This window comes from Apodemus sylvaticus, chromosome 16, assembly GCF_947179515.1.
Source record: "Apodemus sylvaticus chromosome 16, mApoSyl1.1, whole genome shotgun sequence".
Classification (NCBI taxonomy): Eukaryota; Metazoa; Chordata; class Mammalia; order Rodentia; family Muridae; genus Apodemus; species Apodemus sylvaticus.
In genome coordinates, this window is record NC_067487.1 from 30,427,577 (window position 1) to 30,452,437 (window position 24,861).

Consider the following 24,861-nt stretch of genomic DNA (forward strand, 5'->3'; position numbering starts at 1 on the left):
TGTCACCCCCTCCCTTCCACCTTGTCGTCCTCCAATCCGGAAGCGCAACCGGGTGAGCGCGCGTTTCCGCCGCGAGCGAGCTGTGGTGCGCGCGGCTTGGAAGTGCCGGGCTCCTCTCCCGGGTGTCTCGGGAGTCTCGCGGAGTCATGAGTGACACCAGGGGCCACCGCGCGCGCCTCAGGCGCTACTCCAAGCTTCCGGTGTGGGTGGTGGAGGATCACCAGGAGGTGAGCGGGCGACACAAGCCACCGAGCCCTGGCAGGAGGGATTCGAACCCCGGCAGCCTGCAGAGACTTGACCAGCCCCTAATGCTGGCTGCAGTCGGTCCCTTACCAACGTCATCATCCTACGGTTTAAGGAGAGGGTTAGCTACGACCTGAACCCTCGGCTGTGAAATAGGGACAGTAATCGTAGCTCGTGTTATAGGGCCGTTGCTGAAGACGTGAGCCTTCAGCGTTTATTAACGTTTTAAATGGCAGGGTACCGGTACCGTAAGTAGACTTAGGAAGACGACCAAGCAAGTCTAGATTTGTTTATAGGACCCATGGAGGGTCTCTGGATATAAAACAAAAGGGATCAAGAGTGAGGCTCAGTGGTACAGTGAGACCTTGGGCTCAACCCCTTCCCCCAGGAGAAAGTGGGAAAAAGTTTTTTTACTGATAGAGCTAACGGAGGAAAGGAAGTCGATCTCTGAGACAAACCCGACTTTGGGTTGCTCTGTGCTTTTTAATTTGCTAGTAAACTTGGATGTATAGCGTGTAGGAGGGGAAAGCCATCTAGTCCAGCCCCACCATCCTAAAGAGACAGAAAATGCCCTAAAACTGAGTACTTGGAACACAGTTTAATGCTAGAGTGAGTGGTTCTGGGCTGTTGGTTAATAAAGGTGGAGATTATCATCAGAACCATTGATGGTAAAGATTTTTTTATTATTATTTTCCCACGTGTAACAACTTGATGCACTTCAACTTGGTGCAGTTTTTTGTTTTGTTGTTGTTCTGTCTGCACTTGACAGTGTGCAATTCTCAGTGTGTGTGTGTGTATGTCTCTCTCTGTTACAGGTTCTGCCTTTCATATACCGGGCCATAGGTTCGAAGCATCTTCCTGACAGTAATATAAGTTTTTTACATTTTGACTCCCACCCAGACCTCCTTATTCCTGTGAATATGCCAGCAGACACTGTGTTTGATAAAGAAGCACTCTTTGGGTAACATGATTTATTTTTATCATATTTTATGTATTTGAAATACAATGGATAGCAGATGATAAAAAAATAGTCTTTGCTACACTCATGTTTAGGTTATTTGTTTGCTTGCTTGCTTACCTTTTACATTTTTATTTAGAACATTTTTTTTGACCCACAAAAAGAGCCAAAAGGTGCAGTAGCTGATACCTTTGATCCTAGCCCTTGGAACGCTGAGGCAGAAGAATTACAGTTTGAGGACAGCCAGGGCTACATTGAAGCCTCTTTATGATTAAGTGTTGTCAGGATTCTTAGCAGAATCTAGAATTCCCTGAGAAGTGGACTATAGGGCTTGCCTGTGGGGGATTATCTTGATTGGATTAATAGAGGCCCCTCTCTAGGCATTCGTTCATGTGAGTCTTTGGGTCCATTCTTATTCAAACCGCCACCCATTCCTGCCCTTGATAACTAATATCTTAGTGTACTGGCTGGTTTTTGTGTGTCAACTTGACACAGGCTGGAATTATCACAGAGAAAGGAGCTTCAGTTGAGGAAGTGCCTCCATGAGATCCAGCTATAAGACATTTTCTCAATTTGTGATTTGGGGTGGGGGGGTCCTTTGTGGGTGGTGCCATCCCTGGGCTGATAGTCTTGGATTCTATAAGAAAGCAAGCTAAGCAAGCCAGTAAGTAACATCCCTCCATGGCCTCTGCATCAGCTCCTGCTTCCTGATCTGCTTGAGGTCCAGTCCTGACTTCCTTTGGTGAGGAACAACAATGTGGAAGTGTAAGCTGAATAAACCCTTTCCACCCCAACTTGCTTCTTGGTCATGATTTTTGTGCAGGAATACAAACCCTGACTAAGACACTCTCTCACTGAGTCCAAACAGGCAACCCTGTTGGGGAACAGATTCCAGTCAGGCTATAGTCCCACCCCCACCCCGTCTCCCCACTCCAGTTGTTGGGGATCAACTTGTTAATATAGCCAAGGCTGACCTTGTACTCTGCTTCCTCCTCCCAGTGCATACAGGGACTGTATGCATATGCCACCATGTGTAAGAGTCTGCATTCTTTTATTCTCTTAAATATCAAGCCTTGGAAATACTGAGTTATATATGTTTACTTAAAATTAAAAATGAAATTTGTAAATGTTCACTATAAAATTATGTCTACATAAGCAAGTTTTCTTACTTAAAAAAGGTAAATTTATAAAGTCGTGTGGCATTATTTAAATTTTTTAAGATTTCTTTAATTTTTGCCCTTGTAAATGGCACCTGGACTATCCATCCATTTTTTTGTTTGGTTGGTTTTTCAAGACAGGGTTTCTCTGTGTAGCCCTGGCTGTCCTGAAACTCACTCTGTAGACAAGGCTGGCCTCGAACTCAGAAATCCTCCTACCTCCCCAGTGCTGGGATTAAAGGCCTGGCTCTCTATCCGGTTCATGCAGTCCGGAGCTATATGTCATTTTGGTTGAAGTTTATGATGAAAATTCATGCTCTTACAAAAGTGATTAGAAAACGAGATAGTATTTTCAATACTAATTCCGATAAGTAATATAACTATTCTTTGATCCTCCACCAAGACTCCACCGGCATCTAAAAACTTAACTGGAATACAGAATCCAGCAGTTCAGCCCCACCTTTAAATAACCACAGTTAATTGATCTTTCAAAGAAAAAATTACACTCATGTCACAGCTCATCCCTTGGTGCTTTTCCTTGAAGCGACTGTTGTGCTTCACAGTCTATAGCAGTGTTGGTGTGGTCCTCTTTTTGCTTCACAGAATATTTTAAAATATCTACTTAGGAGCAAGAATTAATAAAGCTGAGAACATTCTTCAGTAAACTACCTTTGGACAAGGGCAATTGCTAGTTACAAAACATGTAGTAACTAAAAGACCTGGCAGGGTGTGGCTCTTAGGATACAGATCCAATGCTTGTGTGCAGTCAGTGCAAGTGTTCTTGCAGCAAATGGAAAATAGTATTTCAATGAAAATAGCTTTAACCTGATAGTCTTGGGAACTCCCCACGGGACCATACTTTTACAACCTACTGTCTTAAAATGTTTGGGGAAAATCACTCATTAATATTTTAATGTTTCTGTTTGTTTTGTTTTGTTTTTTCCAGAGAACTGAGTATTGAAAATTGGATTATGCCTGCAGTTTATGCTGGCCATTTTTCTCAAGTAATCTGGCTTCATCCCATGTGGGCCCAGCAAATCAGAGAGGGCAAACACCACTTCTTAGTAGGCAAAGACATTTCTACCACAACCATCAGGTAATTTCCTCATTTTCAATGAGTATGGAAGGATTTGAATTCTTTTCATTATACTTTGGATTCCTGTAGTAATTTCCTACTGCAGAGTTATGGTAAGCCCCAGTCCCTCCAAAAATAGTTCTTAAATCATCAGAAACAGAGTTTTAAATCTGTTGATCTCCTTCACGTAGTCCTTATACTGGTTACTGGTTAAATTGTTTTTGCTTTGTTTTAAATAACATTCCCTGGAACTTAAATTCCATTGCTGGTTAAACTAGCCTTTGTAGTGCCAATATAACCAGTGGTGCTGTGTAGTACTATATAACCATAGCTGTGCAGTACTATATAACCATGGCTGTGTGGCACTATATAGCCATAGCTATGCAGTACTATATAACCATAGCTATGCAGTACTATATAAGCATAGCTGTGTGGCACTATATAGCCATAGCTATGCAGTACTATATAACCATAGCTGTGCAGTACTGTATAGCCATAGCTGTGCAATACTGTATAACCATAGCTATGCAGTACTATATAAGCATAGCTGTGTGGCACTATATAGCCATAGCTATGCAGTACTATATAACCATAGCTGTGCAGTACTGTATAACCATAGCTGTGCAGTACTATAAGTACTTTATAGCCATAGCTGTGTAGTACTATATAACCATAGCTGTGCAGTACTATATAACCATAGCTGTACAGTACTATATAACCATAGCTGTACAGTACTATATAACCATAGCTGTGCAGTACTATATAACCATAGCTGTGCAGTACTATATAACCATAGCTGTGCAATACTATATAACCAAAGCTGTACAGTACTATATAACCATAGCTATACAGTACTATATAACCATAGCTGTACAGTACTGTATAACCGTAGCTGTGTAGTACTATATAACCATAGCTGTGCAGTACTATATAACCATAGCTGTACAGTACTGTATAACCATAGCTGTGTAGTACTATATAACCATAGCTGTACAGTACTGTATAACCATAGCTGTACAGTACTGTATAACCATAGCTGTGCAGTACTGTATAACCATAGCTGTGCAGTACTATATAGCCATAGCTGTGCAGTACTGTATAACTATAGCTGTGCAGTACTGTATAACCATAGCTGTGCAGTACTATATAGCCATAGCTGTGCAGTACTATATAACCATAGCTGTGAGTACTATATAACCATAGCTGTGCAGTACTATATAACCATAGCTGTGCAGTACTTTATAACCATAGCTGTGCAGTACTATATAACCATAGCTGTGCAGTACTATATAACCATAGCTGTGCAGTACTATATAACCGTAGCTGTGCAGTACTATATAACCATAGCTGTGCAGTACTATATAACCATAGCTGTGCAGTACTTTATAGCCATAGCTGTGCAGTACTATATAACCATAGCTGTGCAGTACTATATAACCGTAGCTGTGCAGTACTATATAACCATAGCTGTGCAGTACTATATAGCCATAGCTGTGCAGTACTATATAAGCATAGCTGTGAGTACTATATAACCATAGCTGTGCAGTACTATATAACCGTAGCTGTGCAGTACTTTATAACCATAGCTGTGCAGTACTATATAACCATAGCTGTGCAGTACTATATAACCATAGCTGTGCAGTACTGTATAACCATAGCTGTGCAGTACTATATAACCATAGCTATGTAGTACTATATAACCGTAGCTGTGCAGTACTATATAACCATAGCTGTGCAGTACTATATTACCATAGCTGTGTGGTATTATATAACCATAGCTGTGTGGTATTATATAACCATAGCTATGTAGTACTATATAACCATAGCTGTGCAGTGCTGTATAACCATAGCTGTGCAGTACTATATAACCATAGCTATGTAGTACTATATAACCATAGCTGTGCAGTGCTGTATAACCATAGCTGTGTGGTATTATATAACCATAGCTATGTAGTACTATATAACCATAGCTGTGCAGTGCTGTATAACCATAGCTGTGCAGTACTATATAACCATAGCTATGTAGTACTATATAACCATAGCTGTGCAGTGCTGTATAACCATAGCTGTGCAGTACTATATAACCATAGCTATGTAGTACTATATAACCATAGCTGTGCAGTACTATATAACCATAGCTGTGCAGTACTATATTACCATAGCTGTGTGGTATTATATAACCATAGCTGTGTGGTATTATATAACCATAGCTATGTAGTACTATATAACCATAGCTGTGCAGTGCTGTATAACCATAGCTGTGCAGTACTATATAACCATAGCTATGTAGTACTATATAACCATAGCTGTGCAGTGCTGTATAACCATAGCTGTGTGGTATTATATAACCATAGCTATGTAGTACTATATAACCATAGCTGTGCAGTGCTGTATAACCATAGCTGTGCAGTACTATATAACCATAGCTATGTAGTACTATATAACCATAGCTGTGCAGTACTATATAACCATAGCTGTGCAGTACTATATAACCATAGCTATGTAGTACTATATAACCATAGCTGTGCAGTACTATATAACCATAGCTGTGCAGTACTATATAACCATAGCTGTGCAGTACTATATAACCATAGCTGTGCAGTACTATATAACCATAGCTGTGCAGTACTATATAACCATAGCTGTGCAGTACTATATAACCATAGCTGTGCAGTACTATATAACCATAGCTGTGCAGTACTGTATAACCATAGCTGTACAGTACTATATAACCATAGCTATGTAGTACTATATAACCATAGCTGTGCAGTACTATATAACCATAGCTGTGCAGTACTATATAACCATAGCTGTGCAGTACTATATAACCATAGCTGTGCAGTACTATATAACCATAGCTGTGCAGTACTATATAACCATAGCTGTGCAGTACTATATAACCATAGCTGTGCAGTACTATATAACCATAGCTGTGCAGTACTGTATAACCATAGCTGTACAGTACTATATAACCATAGCTGTGCAGTACTGTATAGCCATAGCTGTGCAGTACTATATAACCATAGCTGTGCAGTACTATATAACCATAGCTGTGCAGTACTATATAACCATAGCTGTGTAGTACTATATAACCATAGCTATGTAGTACTATATAACCATAGCTGTGCAGTACTATATAACCATAGCTGTGCAGTACTATATAACCATAGCTGTGCAGTACTATATAACCATAGCTGTGCAGTACTATATAACCATAGCTGTGCAGTACTATATAACCATAGCTGTGCAGTACTGTATAACCATAGCTGTGCAGTACTATATAACCATAGCTGTACAGTACTATATAACCATAGCTGTGCAGTACTGTATAGCCATAGCTGTGCAGTACTATATAACCATAGCTATGTAGTACTATATAACCATAGCTGTGCAGTACTATATAACCATAGCTGTGCAGTACTATATAACCATAGCTATGTAGTACTATATAACCATAGCTGTGCAGTACTATATAACCATAGCTGTGCAGTACTATATTACCATAGCTGTGCAGTACTATATAACCATAGCTGTGCAGTACTATATAACCATAGCTGTGCAGTACTGTATAACCATAGCTGTGCAGTACTATATAACCATAGCTGTACAGTACTATATAACCATAGCTGTGCAGTACTGTATAGTCATAGCTGTGCAGTACTATATAACCATAGCTATGTAGTACTATATAACCATAGCTGTGCAGTACTATATAACCATAGCTGTGCAGTACTATATAACCATAGCTATGTAGTACTATATAACCATAGCTGTGCAGTACTATATAACCATAGCTGTGCAGTACTATATAGCCATAGCTGTGCAGTACTATATAACCATAGCTATGTAGTACTATATAACCAGTGGTGTATTTTTTTTCTGCTCCTAAAGCAGCTACAGTGTGTTGAATTTAACTGTTAGAAGTGAGCCAGGCAGAGGAGTAGCACACACCTGTAATCGCAGACCTTGAGAGGCTGACATAGGCGCGTGCTCAAAGTTACGAGTCAGCTTGTACTGTAGAGGAGACCCTGTGTTAGTTAGGTGTAGCTCAGTAGTAGATCACCTTCCTAACATGCCCACAGCCCTGCATTCAAGTCATAGCACTGAAAGAAAAAAACGTAAGTTCATGTGAGAGTTGGGGTGCATATCTATAGTCCTAGCCATCTGGAGTTAGAGACAGGAAGTTCAGGGTCATCCTTAGCCTCGTAGTGGGTCTGAGGCCAGCAGAGGCTACATAAGACCCTGTCTCAAACAAACAGAAACAACAAAATTCACTGGGTTTGTTTTCATTTTTTTATTAAAGATTTTATTTATTTTATATATATGATGAGTACACTATAGCTGTCTTCAGACACACCAGAAGAATGCATCAGATCCCATTACAGATGGTTGTGAGCCACCATGTAGTTGCTGGGAATTGAACTCAGGACCTCTGGAAGAGCAGTCAGTGCTCTTAACTGCTGAGCCACCTCTCCAGCCCCTGTTTTCATTTTTGATAAGTCAGTGTCTGGGCTTATTTAGGTTTTGCATTTATTGGTGTGATTTTTGGTATTTAATCTAACTAAGTTAAATTATTATGTCCTCTGATTGGAGCTATATGTGTATCTTTTTTTTTTTTTTTGTGCAGTACTTAACCAATTCCCCTATCGTGTGCTACTGCAGAGTCTCTGCCCTCTAGCCTGTGCTACTGCAGAGTCTGCCCTCTAGCCTGTGCTACTGCAGAGTCTCTGCCCTCTAGCCTGTGCTACTGCAGAGTCTGCCCTCTAGCCTGTGCTACTACAGAGTCGTATTTAGAAGCAGCAGTCAAGGTCTAACTTCTTAGGATAAGAGGAACTCTTTATGAATATACAGATAACTTTCTGGGCCCTAACAGATAATCAAAATTGTTCCCTTTGTTTCTGTTTCCATTTGTATGACAGTATTACCTTTGGTATGTGTTTTTGTCTTTTATGTGAGTAGCATCATCTGGATTTATAAAAATCATACTTACTATATAATTTTTAACGAACTTAGAATTCAACATGCAACAAATATTGTACATAATATTGGTCTGTATGAGAGTGAGTTCAGTATGTTGAGTGGACCAAATAGAACCTATAAAATCAAACCATTTCATAGGTTTTTGTTGCTGCTGTTAACTGACAGACTACAACAGCCCTTTTGTCTCCCAAATGCTGGGAGTAATGGTGTGAACCGCTGTGCCCAGCTTGATTGGGATATATATGTGTGAGAGCTGTTTGGTTTTTTCTTTGAGACGGGTTCTCACTTGCATTGCCCACAACTCTCTGTGGAGACCAAGCTAAACTTGAACTCACAGAGATGTGCCTCCCAAGTGCTGGGATTAAAGACATGCATCACACAACCGCTATGGGTTTTTCTGAGACAGGGTCTTATTCTGGCACACAGCAGATAGATATTTTTGGAAATTCAATGCATAATAACAGTTTGGAGAATACTTTGTTTGCCTCATGGTGTTAGTTAATCCACCAAGTAAGCATGTGTGAACAGCCAATTGCATATAGCCTTGAATCTGAGTTTATTTATTTACAGAAATAGGAAAGGTGAAATTTGCTTCATTAAAAAGATGATAAGGTGTGAAGATAACTAAGGTGGTAAAGTGCTTATAATGCAAGCATGAGGACCTGAGTTTGATTCCAGAATCTATATGACAAAGCTAGGCATGTAGCACATATGTCTAATGCCAGTTCTGAGGAGACAGACATGTAGATCTGTGTGGCCCACAGGCTTCTTGTGAGCCCCAGACCAGCAAAAGACTCAAAACCAAGGTTGAAGACACTCGGGGAATGACCCCCAGGTTGACCTCTGGCTTCCGTGTGCATACACTAGCTTACATAACCACACATGGACTATAAATTTAGGGTGGAGTTACAGTCTGTCTTCATTAGGATGTTAGTTTTTAACAAGCTTGGACTTCCTTTTTTATGTCATTGGTCTGTTTTGAAAACTGTCTTTATACTTTCGTAGCTGTAGGGCTGGGGTAGGGCCTTGGTTGGGTCTTTGGTTAGAATGCTTGAAGGCCCAGACTCAGTGCCCGGCACATATACCACATATGTTGGTACATGCCCAGAATGCCAGCACTCAGGAGGTGGAGACAGGAGAATCAGTTTCTGGTCAGTCTAGGCTATGTAAGACCCTGTCTTCTCAAGTAAATTTAAAGCTGTGTATGTTAAGTGCAGACAGGTGAGAAATACATTATTTTCATGTAGTAGAGCATGCCTCTGAAAAATATATTTGAATGTGTGTTCTAAGTCCTCACCAAGACATAATATAGTCAAAAGACTGAAAACATACCACTCTTTCTAGATCAGAAATCTCACCTACTTATGCATGTTGTCCAAGGGTCTTGGGCTGCCGAGGCAAGATGGCTTGAGCACCAGAGTTAGGCACCGCCCTGAGCACCATGGTCACACTATGTCTCTTTACAAAAGAAAGAGAAGATGAGGGCTGGAGAAGGGGCTCAGCAGTAGGAGCACTATTGCTCTATCAGAGGACTGAGTTGGGGTCTCAGCACCCATGTTCAGGAAGCTCGCACGCCTGTGTGTCCAGCTCCATGCGACCCATGTGCTCCTGCACATACATACAGCACGCCTGTAGAGCAAATGTCCAGTTCTAGCTCTTTCTGTCTGCTTTGTCTTGCCTTTCGTGTGTGGGCGCTCATGCACGTGCGCACGCATCCATACTTGTGCATACGTGCGTCCGCATGTCCTACTTTGTAGCCTAGGATAACCTCATCCTTGCACCAGCCCTGCCTTAGCTTCCCAGGCTCTGAGATTATAGACATGAGTAAGCGCAACTGACTCCCTATCTTCATGTTCCCCGACCTGAGTCCTCAGAGGACTTTCATGGTCATGCCTGGTCAGCAGGGACAGGGAGAGCACTGCGCCATCACCTGTTCTGTCACAATCACTGACCAGAAGTCCTATGGCGACCATACCTAGCTGCAAGGTGGATGCAAAAAGCATGGTAGTCTTTCCTTCAGGCCGTGGTGTGCCAGCTCAGAATATGGAGAAAGCTGATTCCTGGAGACAAAGTGCAGGGGTTAAAGCCCCTTGTCCTTGTCATGTGTCGTATGTCTACGGTGTCACAGTATAATGTCAGCTCACGTGCTCATTCCTTACAGTATTTTTTCCTTTGGTCCAGGGTTACAAGCACAGATTATTACTTCCTAAGTGATGGTCTGTTTGTACCTGAAGATCAGCTAGAGAACCAAAAGCCCTTACAGTTAGATGTGATTATGGTAGAACCTTACAAACTCGGTAGCAGTCAAGATGACAGTGACTCTGTGTCTTCTACAAAGAAGCCCAAGCTGGCACTGGGAGGTGGTGAGAGCCCTGCCGCAGCTGATGGGGACGCAGTGACACTAAGAAGTGACCATGCTTGCCAAGCGCCGTCCTGCTCATGTTCTGGAAGTCAGCAGAGCCAGCGCGCAGCCAGCGCTGCAGAGATCCTGGACATACTGAAGACAGGAGATGCGTTTGTTTTAGATATTGACTTGGATTTTTTTTCCGTCAAAAACCCCTTCAAAGAAATGTTCACTCAGGTAAATGTGCTTGTCTGAAAACATAGACGTTGGCAGTTGCATAGCATGTCTCTGGAGTACACATAGCAAGCGTTCTGCACACAGCCGGGCAATACCAGGTTTTCTGCCACATATAATCTAAACTACTTCAAAATCCAGAACTTTCTATGAACCATGATGCAGTACATCTATAAAGTCCTCAGATACTCCAAAATCTGAAAGAATTAATTTGATAGGACTTCTGCTTCCAAGCATCTCAGATAAAGATACCCAACCTGCATTATACTGTATAATTTACTAACTGTATTTTTTATTAATTATTACACAAATTTATTTTTTAGGGGGTGGCACATGCTACAGCGTACATGTGGAGGTCAGAGGACAACTTTTCAAAGTCAGCTTGGTGGCAGCCACCTGTACCCTCTGACCTATCTCACTGGCCTAGCTTTATTTTTAATATAAACAAAGACAACAGGACAAGACATAATGGCCATACTTGCAACGCCAACACTTAGATATAAGAGATAAAGGAGATCATGGGTTCACATCCAGCCTGTGCTACATGAAACCCTGTCTCGAATAAAAATGACGACAGGTAATTCCAATTTCTTGCAGCTGTTGCTTGCCAACTGTGTCATCCTGAGGAAGGTACTTGTCTTTCTGACTTGCAGCATAGGCAGTCACTCCTGGCCTGGTAAGGGTGTGCCTCAGGACTAGAGTGCTTGCCTGCCGCGCTCAGGGTCTGGGCTCACCCTCCAGAGCTATAAAGTGCTTGAGTCAACCCCGGTTCATAGGATTGTTCTAGTCAGCAAAGCCCAGAAGACGGGCCGCAGTGTAGGACCTCACACATTTAGAGGCCCGATGCAGCCACCTGCATATGGCGCTGACTAGCTGTGTTGTCAGGAGTTCTGTTTATCGGTTTCTTTTACTCAGGGTCTGTGTCTGCCATTCTGCAGGCCAGCATGGCTTTGTACTCTTTGTTGCTAGGAAAGTAGCTGCACAGTACACATGAGAGTCTTCTGTCATTGTCATTGAAGAAATGTATGTCTCCCATAAACAGCTGAAGTCTGTTTAGATCATGGGATATAGCCAATCACATAATGGTAATGGTATTGGAAATTACCAAATATTAGCTAATTTTTATGCCGTATTATGCCCAGCTGGATAAACTTGTCCTGATAAATTAGGTCTGCTTTGGAAATCTAAAGAGTACAATATGCCTATTTATAATACAAAAATAAAGTGTACAGTTCCCTCAGACAAACCTTTGGATGTTGTCTAGGATGGCCCCTTGTATCACAGACATTGTTGGACACCCCTAACCTGGGGGGGGGGGGGGTGTTTTCTCTTACAGGAAGAGTACAAGATTCTCCAGGAGCTTTACCAGTTTAAAAAGCCCGATAGTAACCTTTCTGAGGTAAGCTCCACACCTTATCTACCACTGAATCCTGCTGTACTTCTGTTTACAGAGAGTCTGTGGCTCTAGCTGGCCTCAAACCCAGCCTCCTGGGAGCTGGGATTGCAAATGTGGACCACCTTGCCAGGCTCCGATGACATCTTGTGGCTTATTTCAATGTTCTCAACTATCAGGGTTATGTATGTGCTCATAGATATACACATGGGGTGGGTAGGTGTGTGCGTGTGTGTGTGTGTGTGTGTGTGTGTGTGTGTGTGTGTGTGTGTGTGTGTAGCTAAGTGAACTGGTATTTTCAGCATAATAGTATTTTTCTTAGGTTATTTTGTTTGTTTGTTTTTTGTGTTTGTTTTTTGAAGGAGTAACCTTAACCTCAGTTTTTCTTCAATGTTTTTAAAGGAAGATTTGGTAGATGTTGTTGATGCCCGAACCCATCAGTTAGAAGATTTAGAAGCCGTTTTTGCTGATTTGTGTGACGGTGATAGTGAAGAAACTGTACGGGGCTGGGCTTCAAACCCTGGGTGAGACCCTAAACCTTTTCTCCCCAAATCATGAGTTTTCCACTCTAAATGCATTTCCAAACTTGGTGGATGAATTGCTGTTTTCAATGAGAAGGCTTAGGGGGACTGCTTACTCAGAGTGCCTGCTATAGCACCATGAGGATCCGAGTTCCGATCCTGAGCAGCTATTTAAAAAGCCAGGCTCCGTGACTCTAGGGAGGTGGAGGGAGAGTCTGCTTGCAGTTCACTGGCCACCCAGCCTGGCTCAGTTGGTGAACACAAGAGTCAGTGAAAGATCATTTCCCACACCGTAACTAAAGACAATACACAGGGTTGACTCCTGGCTTCCAGCTTTTATTGAGTATTATTTATGTGCTCTCTGTCAAAGGATTTGGATCTGTCAAAGGATTTGGAGGTAGAGACAGGAAAATTGGGAGTAGAATATCATCTGTATATTGAGTTACAAGCTTACCCCGGGCTTTATGAAATAAAGGTTTTTTTTCTAAAATAACAGTAAAAATAGTAATTATATTAAATTTTGTTTGAAAGACTGTCAAGTGAAGTGGTGCACGTTAATCCTAGCTCTTGGGACAGAGACAAGAGGATATCTGAATTCCAGGCTAGCCAGGGCTACACTCACAACCTTCTGGGCTCCTCCAAGGGTCGCTTCTCCGGCAGCACACAGTTTGCCCTCTAGGCTCCACGCCACTGCTGCTGCAGATCTGGGCATTCCACGACACTGGCATCTCCACAGCTGCTGGGGTCCCTGCTGCAGCTGGGCTGCACTTTCACCAGTAGCCTCTCCTGGGCTCTCTTCAAGGACTCCAGCCCTGCCACACAGTGCCAAGTGTCAGATACTCTCCATGACCCCTTTAATACCTTCAAAGCCAGCACCACCTGAGTGATCCTTGCACTACCAAGTTCAGCTGCCAGCACAAGGTACAACCTTGGCCGTGTCTGGAACAGTTTCTATGTGCTGACCCTCGGGAAACACTTTCCAGAAGATTTCAACTCCGTGATGCTGGTCTTCTCTTAATCACCACTAATTTCTCAGTGATCTAACCAGCACTAAGTGTCCCAATAAAGCAAAAGCTTTATTTTAGTGTTCCTGGTCTCTTATTAATCACAGCTGAGTCTCCAGCTTCTGCTGACCAGACCCCACAGATTCTTCACACAAATGCCCAGTAGAATCTTTGCTTCCCTCATCATCTGCAGTGTCCTCAGTGATCTTATTTTCCTAGCGCCGACAGAACATCACACTGAGTGCTCAGTGGCTTTTCCAGCCCAAAGTTGCCAGGTCCTTCCAAAAGCAGCTTGTTCAGGTCTGTCACAGCAGTCCCCTCTACGCTGAAGCCAACCTGTAGGTGACAGCTGCTGTGCTGAAACGCCATGCCCAAAGCATGTGGGGAGAAAGGGTTTATGGAGGTTGGCCTGCACTTCACAGCGAAGCAAGTCAGGACAGGAGCTCAAGCAGCGCAGGGGCCTGGAGGCAGGAGCTGATGCAGGGGCCCTGAGGGTGCTGCTTACTGGCTTGCTCCCTGAGGCTTACTCAGCCTGCTTTCTTTCAGAACTCAGGAGCACCAGCCCAGAGGTGGCAGCACCCACAGTGGGCTGGGCCCTCCCCCTTCGCTCACTAATTAAGAAGCTGCCCTGCAGGCGTGCCCACAGCCTGGTCTTATGGAGACGTTTTCTCTATAGAGGTTCTCTCCCCTCAAATGACTTTAGCTTGTGTCAAGTTGACACAAAACTCCAGCACAACTCCTAACCCCAATCCATGGTAAAGTTATATCTAGGATACCATTTGATGCTGATTCTACTCAATGTTCTTGTATTTAATGACTGGTGGCTCTTTTCCAGAATGGAATCACTAGTCCCACTCGTACAGAGTTTGAAAAACCGGATGGAAGTACCAGACTATGAAATGGTAAATATTTAATCTTTGTAAAATTGATGCTTTATACAGGTAAAAAATTTCTGTTAAACTGGTTCATTATGTTCATGTTACTGCTCTCTGAATTATTTTTAAAAATTTAGTAATAATATATATAGTTTTTAGAAACAAGAATTTTAAAAATATTTTTCTAGCAAAAAGATCCTTACTTTGTCTAAGAAGCAGAGGTACTATTGAGTCTTATTGTTACTCTTACTGTAATTTGAGACAGGGTCCCATGGAGCCTGTGGCCTGTAAAACCCCACCTCCCAGTATTGGTATTTCAGGCATGCACCACCATGTCCAGATGCTATCACTGGTTGGTTGGTTGGTTGATTTTTTACTGTGCTTATTGATAATTCAGTCAACCTTACCTTCCATAAGTCAGTCTAGAATTTCAAATTTCATCCACTCGTTGATTTTTTTTTTTCTCCTGTTTTGTGGCAAGGTTTTTACTGGGTAGCTCTGGTTAACCTGAAACGTGCTATATAGACCAGGCTGGCCTCAAACTTCCTGTGGTGAGTGCTGAAACTAAAGGGGTGTGCTACCACATCTGGCCATTAGTTCTTACTTAGACTCTTCCTTTCTCTGAAAACTTACCTGATCATAAAAACCAAGAGAGAGGGCTGGAGGGATGGCTCAGCAGTTAAGAGCACTGACTGCTCTTCTGAAGGTCCTGAGTTCAAATCCCAGCAACCACATGGTGGCTCACAACCATCTGTACAGTTACAGTGTACTCATATACATAAAATAAATAAATAAATCTTTAAAAAAAAAAAAAGAAGGAAAAAGAAAAAAAAAAAAACCAAGAGAGAAAGAAACAGACTGTATCTGGTCCATGAGTTTAAATGTTTGTCAGTCAGACCGAGTGCAGAGGCAACAATATTTCTAATTGGAATTTCTAAGTTCACATTGCTTTATTTAAAGCATATATTTTTCCTCTTTGACTCCAAATTTGAGAAAATCAAAAATTTAAAGGTTCAATTGAAGCCAAGGGGATCACAGTAGTCTCCACACCCTGGGGATGGAGGTACAATAGCAGTTTTCAGGCTAGCCTCAACTACATGCTTTCTTTTGTCAAAACTTAAAGCTCAACTGCCTTTGTGAGATTGTTAAGAAGCGGCGCCGAGACTCCAAGCGCTCTGCTTCTGCGCCCTCCGCTCCCGTCCCATCAGTGAGGGGTTGTAATGTCTTCCTAGCGGGTAGAAAGCTGTCACACCACTTTATCGGAGCTGATGCTTGCTAACTTAATCCTCACTTATGGGAAAAATAAAAGCAAAAGAATATCATGATTAATGCTTGCTGTGCCAAGGCAGACTCCTTTCTGAAAATGGAATTTGTTAAGAATCACAGACACTGGGGCAGTTGGCAGGACGGCTGCTCTTGCACACCCAGGTTCAGTTGCCAGCACCCACAAGATTGCTTACAGCCATCTGTAGTTCAAGTTCTGGGGGAGCCGATCCCCTCCCCTGGCCTGTGAGGGCGCTGCACACGTGTGGTGCACAGCAAAACACCTATACATGCAACATAAGAAAAAAGAGTGAGAGACGCATGATACTCAGGGATTGGAAATGTAATGTTGGTTTATAATCAAATGTGTGTTCAAGGAAGTTTGCCTGAAGCATACCGTGTGTCTGGGGGATGGATGGATACAGGGATGCAGATCTGGTGGTCAGACTGTAGATGGTTCTCTTCTGCATTTACGGAGGTTCTTGACATTGGACTCAGATCCTGGCTTTTTGCAGCAAGCCTTTCAGTGCTGATACATCTCGCTGTCCCACGACCTTTATTTTGAGATCCTGTCTCTGACTGAATGTGAAGCTCTTTAGCTTACCTTGGTTCACAGGTCAATAGACTTCAAGGATCCGACTGTCTGCTCACTGCCCATTGTCTCCAGCATCTTCTTAAATCAGTGATGTCCTAGAATGCCCTTTAGAAGCCTTGTTTTCAGTCTGGACCGTGACTCCCGAACAGTGCACGCTAAGCAGACACTACCATTGAGCCATGTCCCCAGCTCACTGCGTAATCTTACATTTCTGTTCTTGTCAGGTCCACCAGGCTGGACTAACCTGCGATTATTCAGAACTTCCTCATCATATAAGCACAGAAGAAGAAATTGAGCATCTTCTGCAGTCTGTGTATTGTCTATTGAAAAGTCTACCAAAACCTACTCTCGTGACGATTGCAAGGTAAGTGTATGGCCTGGATACCAGCCCATCAAAGCTGTATACCCTGCTCTCTGGGACCTGTAGACCGAGTGTCTCTGTGGCAGTAGGGCCTTTGCAGTGCAGTGAATGTAAGGAGTTTGAAATGAGATTATCCTAAATTACTTGACTGGAGTCAGTATTGTCACAGGACTCCCAGAAAGAGGAGCCAGAAATACCAGGATCAGAGGATAAAGTTTGGAAGATGCTGTCCTGCCATCTTTGTCAGTGAGGAAGGCAGGTAGCATCCAGATGCTAGGAAAGCTGAAACAACAGACCTCTCCTAAAGTTATGTCTTCAACCCCACCCACCCCTGGCCCCACCCCTCCCCCACCCTACACAGACACACACACACACACACACACACACACACGAGATGGCTGAGCAATGAAGAACTTTTGCAGCTCTCAGAGAGAACCTAAGTTCTGTTCCTAGCACCCAAGAGTGGATAGCTCACAACTCCAACTCCAATTTAAGGGTATCCGGTGTTCTGTCCTAGACTCTGGACACTGGCACACATGGCTGCATACTCATATGCAATACAAACACATAAAACTAACTTTAAGAAAAAAAAATGGCCTCAGCCTGAAATCCAGCACTCTTACCTGTGTGGGGATTGTGAGCGAGCGTGCTGAAGATGATCTGGGGACATGGCTGTGGGTGAAGTGGCTGCACCCAAGTGTGAGGACCTGAGCTCAGCCACCGCTGCACATGCGTGTAACGGGCACTTGGAGGCAGAGGCAGAGGTAGAAGCAGGAAGGGCACAGGAAGTGTGAGACCTGCCTGGTCTACACAACCAGCTCAAGGCCTCGGGGTCTGCTTAGCAACATCCTGTCTCAATACAAATACCAGTCCTTAGTAATTGTACCTGTCCTATAGAATAATGTTCTAGAAAACAATAAGGGCAATTCTTGTAAGCACCTAATGTGGGGTTAGCATCTCCCAGCCCTCAGCCATGACTCTACAGTGGCCTGCGTGGCCCCTCACTGACGGCAGCGCACTGGCTGCTCCTCTGCGCGACGACTTGATTCTCACTCTGTTCTTCCCCTTTGTCTCTTGGCCCCAGGTCGAGTCTGGATGATTACTGTCCCCCAGAACAAGTTGACATGATTCAGGGAAAGGTCCTGGACATGCTACACTCACTGTACGGGACCCTGGACACTCACCTGGTGTACTCGGAAGAGTCCCCGCTGAGTTGAGACCGTGCTAGGCTGCTGTGAGTTTTGGCACAGCGATGGGGCTTTTGTCTGTGGGCTTCCAGAGTGCACTTTTTATGTTAACTCTCAGTTGGAATCAGAAGATAGTTTGAATCTCCAAGCAAGTATCAGTGAACAATACAACACTTGGGATAGGGGGGTGGGGCCTTGTTTGGTTTTATTGTTTTTGCTTCAAATCCATTACACAGGTTGATGGAGACTATCGGTCATCTTCCTTGCTTCCCATCGCTGCCTTTAATTCTGTAAAGGGTTTATTCCTCTTTCCCCAGCAGGACTTTGGATTAAATGAGATTTATTTATTAATTTATTCATTTAGCCAATGTTTATTTAGCACTTTCTGTTAAAGACAAGATGCTCTGGCCTCCTGCAGGAGACACGAGAAGCAAACACTGGCCTGTGAACAGTCTCGGGAACAAGGGAGAACCTCAGGGGAGTCTGGCATACTGTCAGTTCTTGGCACCTTGGCCTTGTAAGAAAGTAGCATCCATGAAAGTCACGTAAAAAGATCCTTGCCAGTCCGTAACAGTGTTTGCAGCAACTTGCTGGTCTAAGGACGCTGGAACTGTGCCCATGCTTTTGCTAATGTTCTCCAGACTTTTTTTTACGCAGAGGGTCTGATGAGTAAACCTAATCAAACAAAATGTTTTGTGGTTGTTCCTTGTAGGTTTTATTTGTTTTTTTTGTTTTTTTTTATTCTTTTTGCTTGTTTGTTTTGGGTTTTGGGTTTGTTTTGGATTGGCTTGGTGTTTGTTTGTTTGTTTGTTTGTTGATGGGTTGGTTTTGAGTTTCTGAAATGAGCTTTCTCTATGTATCCTTGACAGTCCTGGAACTCTGACCTTGAGCTCAAAAGCTCCGGCTGCCTCTGCCTCCCCAGTGCTGAGACTAAAGGCGTGCACCACCGCCACCCAGCTACTTACAGTGTTTGATAACTGGAAACGCTTTTTGGGAGGTTTGCCTTGGTGGTCATTGTGGGCCTCGGGTGGCATTTAAACACTAAGTGTCATTGTCTTGGCAGTCAGTCAAGCGGCTAGAACGCTGCTAGGCAGTTAAGAGTAGCACTTGCTACTCTAGCAGAGGACTGGAGTTCAGTTTCCGGTACTCATATGGCAGCCTACAACCTCATAGCTCCAGCATCCTCTTGTGGCCTCCAGCACCACACACACACACACACACACACACATACTTGTATATACCCACATATAAACATATAAATAAAAATATTTTTTAAAAAATCAAGGTCAATAACTTTTTCTGATGAACCTACTTTTTTATGAAAGAAAATAAGAAAATGGCATATTTGTGACCTGACATATAGCCAAGGATGGCTGCCTTCTCCAGCATTCTCACAGTGTGACTGAACACAGTAGGTCTCCCTTACGTGAGTGCACAGAGACAACTGAGAAGAGTGAAGAGCGGCTTATTGCTTGAAGCAGTGAGGAGAGCACTGGGGATGTATTTCATAATACATGAAGAAAGGAAGGGAGGATTTGTGCAAGTTTTTACTGAAAGACCTGTCACTGCATAGAGAAGAGAGTGGTCTCTGCTACATGCATTGGAGATTGTGCTTCATATAGTTAATGAGCCAAGTTTGCCCTTGGTGACCCAGAGAGTGGCTGCAGACACCACTGTTTACCCGAGTTCCCTCCCACCCAGCTGTGAACAGGACCGTCTTTATCTTATGTGGAAGTTAATTTCTCCGTTTGCCTGTTTTCTGCACTTTGCTCCACTTTCGTTCTGCCTAATACCTTTAAAGGGTAAGATGATGTGTAAAGCGTCCCTCGCTCCTGCTGAGCACAGCAGTTTTCCTCTTCGCAGATCATTTTCAGCCTTCTCCTGCACGTGTGCCTGGAGAGCCACAGAGCCAAGGTCAGAGTTACCTCACTGCAGCTAGTACCCCAGGACGCATTACCCTTGTGGTGCGGTACGCGGAGCCATAGTCCATCCCTACAGTGGTCGTGACTTCCTCTGGTGAATTCTCCTGGCACTGATGAGATTTACAAAATCCAGTACTATGAAAGCCTGTTGGTGTTGAGGAAACAAAACCACCTGGTTTAGCTTCCCCTCCTGACACCCAAAAGGTTTGTGTTCTTACAAACTCAGAATTGTAAAATTGTTTTGTTAAATTCTGAAATTTTCCTGTTAAGAATTCTGTAACTAGACATTTCTGTGAATAAATTATTCTATGTGCAAAATGAAATTAAATGATGTGTTTGGATGTTTAAGGGCTTCCGGTCAAACTATAGAGCTAATCTTAGTGTCATTGTGTGGGCTTCATAGAGTTTTAGCTATGTTTTCATTTTGATTTTTGTTGTTGGAGGGGTTACAGTGACTCCAGGGACTGTGATGTGAGTCATCACTTTTTAACCTAGATTGGATGAAAGTGTATCAGTTATCCAGGTGTGCAGTACACACCTGTAATCTCAATACCCAAGCAAAGGAAGGAAGATTACTATGAGTTCAAGGCCAGCCTAGGCTACATAGTGAGTCAAAGAGAACAAAAACTCCATTTCCGTTATATAAATCCTAGTGTTTGAGGTAACACACACACACACACACACACACATGTTGAAAAGAACCCGGTTAGTAAAATATGAATCTGCACATTCCAAACAGGAAGATACCTAACATGTCCTTCATTTGTATTCCAAATACGGTGAGGGAATACATAAATACTACTAGCACGTCATCCACTGAGCCATGTCAGCCCCAGAATCCTGATTTTTTGAAATAATATTGAAGTCTTACTGAAGTTCTATGAATAAATGATTTTTAAGACTAGAGATCTTGATTCAAAAAGGAAGGTGTTGTCCCATAAGGAAAAAAGTGAATAGGGGTTTAAATAGTTATTCATAACTTTTTAAATTACTTTAATAAAATAGGCATCTCCTGACTAACATTTTTAATGTTTTTATTATTTAGTGTCTTGCATGTGTATATGTGCACCACCTGCCTTCAGTGCCCATGGAGGCCAGAGAGGGTGTCCAGTCCCCAGGACTTGGAGCCGTAGGAACTTGTGAGCCTCTGTGTGGGTTCTCAGTGAACCCTGGGTCCCATGGAAGAGTAGCCAGAACTGCTGAGCCATCTTTCCAACTCTCTAATATTTAACTTTCATTTAAAAATTTTTACATACAATATATTTTGTATATACCTCTTCCCAGATCTACCTACTCCATGTTCTAGCTCTCAAAGAAAAAAAGAAAAAGATCAAAAAAAATGCCACACACACAAAATACAGAGTCAATTTTGTGTAGGCCAACTGCCCCTTTGATGGTACCCACCACTAGAATCGTCACCATGCCCAGTAACTCGCCAGTGGAGAAAACCGAGCGCCCCTTTCCCAGAAAGGGAAAGCTTTTTGGTAACAGGTGGGACTTCGTTCCTACTTTGTCTTCTCAGTGCTGGGATTTTGTCTGCTTTTAACCTTAGCGGGTCTTGTGCATGCTGTCACAGTCTGGAGTTCACGTGTGCATCAGTCTTCTCTGGAGTCATCCACTACTCTTACCACCTTTGCACCGCTTCTTCCACGTAGACCCGTAAGTCTTGAAGGGAGGGGGTTGATGGAGACATTCCATTGAGGGAGGGCTAAGTGCACCGAAGTCTTTAACTCTGCACATCACTCGCTTGTGGGTTTCTGTATTAACACAAAGAAGCTTGTCTGATGAGGGCTGGGCAGTGCTCTGATCGACGAGTATAGCAATGTATCGTTAGGAGTCATTTTATTGCTCTGTTCCCTTAGCAGAATTCTAGAAGGTTTCCCCTAGGTCTGGGACCAATTTAGTCTCAGGTATCTTGCCACTTGAGCAGTGCCTGTTTGTCTTCCATCTTACAGTCTTAAAGCCAATCAAAGGTAGCTGGTTACTCCTCCCATAACACGTGTGCCACTATTGAAACAATATATCCTGCAAGCGGGTGTTCCTTGTAGGTTGTAGGGTTTGTAGCCAGGTGATGCTGACGACCGCGTTTCTCCTCCAACATGCAAAGTACCTTCTAGCACTGTGAACAGTCGTCAGTAGGGATGGCGCTTCCTGGGCACCAGTGCAGACCGGTTCTGCTTCTGCCTTCCCTATATTCAGGCACACCAGCTCGCCTGCCTGGAATGAAAGTGACAAAGTCTGTCCAGGCTTATCCAGGCCGGGTGGGCCTGCAGGAACCTGGTTGTCTTGAGTGCCGGGGCTGTCGGGGAAGAAGCCTCCTCTGAGACAGTTTTCAGTGTTACAGCTTCTTTATTAATGGGGAATAAGGGCTATCCCATTGGGGGATGGGCGGGAGGTTGGAGTGAATATCAATTACTGGCTGTGCTGGGAATGCTTCATTTGCATGAAGAGGAATTCCAGGTGCTTGAGGAAAATGTCTTCAAGGGAGAGAGGAAGTTACACCTGTGGTCTGGCCTCCAGACTGCATGCCTCTACCTCAATGGTAGTGGAGAAGGGAATTGCAGGCCCTGAAGAGGAAGGAAGCAGTCCTTACCCCTGCCAGTCTCGAGGATGAGTTTTGGGGGTTTGGACATGTCAACCTCACCGTTGCTCCAGGCCTGCTCCCCAAGACACACGGCTCACTTGCCCCACACACCAGCTTTATTTCTCTTGTTTGATGACAGAAGAAAGTTGTGTATTGAGAGATGGCTCAGCGGTTAAGAGCACCAACTGCTCTTCTAGAGGTCCTGAGTTCAAATCCTAGCAACCACATAGTGGCTCACAACCATCCATAATGAGATCTGACACTCTCTTTTGGTGTGTCTGAAGACAGCTACAGTGTACTTACATATAATAAATAATTTAAAAAAAAAAAGTTGTGTCTTTAGCAACAGGGCCTTACCTTTCAGTTCTGATAGCTTTGGCAACAGCCTGTGATGTTTTAGGGACTGCCTATGGAACCCCCTTGTCCAATCCACTAGCATTTTTAATCTTGTACTTACATAGTCATACATGGTTGGGTCTTTTGTGATCTGACATAAGACCTGATGAGAATCATGATCCAAACAGGTAAGCACAACCTACAAATAGGCACAGCTTGAATCTTTTTGCCTAAAATTTTCAAATCTAGCCTTTGACATGATTGTCCAAGAACTGTGTCTATGAACCTTAAATCCCTAAAATTATCCTACTTTGGGTGACCATTGCTGGCTACTGAAGCAATGGCTCTTCTTCCCCACCGCTGGTTCTATCTACTTAGAAGCACAGCTATAGCCTTGCTCTGCCTCTCCACTCCTTCCTGGGCCAAAAGAGTGAATGAGGGAACATGGGATCTTCTAGAAGGATTTGTTCTGCTCTCTTCATCCACTGATGCAACGTTTTGAAAGTAGGCCTCAAAAGTCTAGCTCACAGTTGTCCCAGTGAGTGACCAACTCCACCTTAAGGAAGCTGTTGCTCAGAGCTGTAATCCTGTTCCTTGTCAACGGCTGAAATGGTGATGGTGATACAGATATTTAGAAAAATAAGAGAGAAAGGATGTCATTTAGGCCTTCTAAGATGCAAAAACACTCGCTTTGTGGGGGAAAAAATGAAATTCTGACAAAAAAGGAAATTCTCTCAATATAAAATTTTAGGTGCTACATAACAGCTTTTTAAGCTTTTTATTTGCTTTTGAGTATTAATAGACTAGAAATTTGACTTTTATCTCATATCATGCTGAGACAGGCCACAGAGCGCCTTAGAAAGATTCCCAGATAAATAGCATGTAGTCATAAAATGTCAGCAAATAGGATGTTCAAATAATTATAATTCAAAGCAAGACACCCACAAATTAAACTTTAGTGTAATCTGCACAAATAGAACTTCATGAGGTTATTAAATAACACAAATAAAGATATGACTACAGAAAGATATGAGATATTAATATAAACAATATTCAGGTAGCCACACATTAGCATGTGCCTGTAATTCCAACTGTTGAAAAGTAGAGACAGGCAAGGCAAAAAGACCATGTATTTGAAGTTGGTGTGTGTGTGTGTGTGTGTGTGTGTGTGTGTGTGTATCAAGCTCTGGAGGCTAGCCAGAACTACATAACAAGGCTCTGCATCAAAAACTAAAAGCAGCTATTGCTGAGGGGCAAAGACAAAAGTTGCAGACCACTGGGGCTCTATCCATCACTCTAGTTCTAATCTGCTGTTCCGGGGATCTCAGGGAGGTGTCTGCTTCCCTCCTGAGAAAGTCAGAGGCCTCATCTAAACAGCCACAATACCCCTCTCTAAGTGGCCAGAAGGTGTCCCAGACCAGTGTTGCCTCCCAGACAACCAGGCTGGTTGGTGTGGCTAGATCGGAGGCTAACAATTGGGAATGGCATCTGTCCCTTGATCACTGGCTTTCAGGAAGCTTTTCTCAAGTAGCGGCTCTTCTCCGTCTTCTCCTGTGCCATTCAGAGCTTTGCGCCATCCAAGGTCATCAGGCTCCGGTGTGTGATGGTCGCCTTCATCATCTTTTACATCCTCTGCCATGAGAGGTCCCACAAAGCTCTTGCTGCCTCCCTCCTTCCCTTTCTACACCTTAACTATACCGCCCGGGCTTTGGGATGACAGGTGTGGGTCACCACATACAACTTAGGACATTTTCATTTTAACTCGTGAAACCGATTTCGAACTTCCGATGTAAGAGTAAACAAAGATGCAAGGAAAACCAGGAAAATAT

At 43.2% G+C, this 24,861-nt stretch overlaps 1 protein-coding gene across 4 annotated transcripts; it reads left to right on the forward strand.

The window, feature by feature from the left end:
• Positions 1-49: 49 nt before the first annotated feature.
• C16H5orf22 (chromosome 16 C5orf22 homolog) lies at positions 50-20,422 on the forward strand. Of its 4 annotated transcripts, XM_052159373.1 has the most exons (10): positions 50-227; positions 1,059-1,204; positions 3,305-3,454; positions 10,595-10,994; positions 12,328-12,390; positions 12,787-12,908; positions 14,745-14,811; positions 16,867-17,006; positions 18,088-18,237; positions 20,054-20,422. In XM_052159373.1, the coding sequence occupies exons 1-9, from the start codon at positions 147-149 to the stop codon at positions 18,218-18,220; spliced, it is 1,302 nt and encodes a 433-aa protein (XP_052015333.1). In that variant the 5' UTR covers positions 50-146; the 3' UTR covers positions 18,221-18,237; positions 20,054-20,422. The 4 variants fall into 4 exon arrangements, with proteins under 4 accessions (XP_052015333.1, XP_052015332.1, XP_052015334.1 ...); XM_052159372.1 differs by having other exon boundaries at positions 18,088-20,422; XM_052159374.1 differs by having other exon boundaries at positions 143-227; positions 1,144-1,204; positions 18,088-20,422.
• The last annotated feature ends 4,439 nt before the right edge of the window (positions 20,423-24,861 follow it).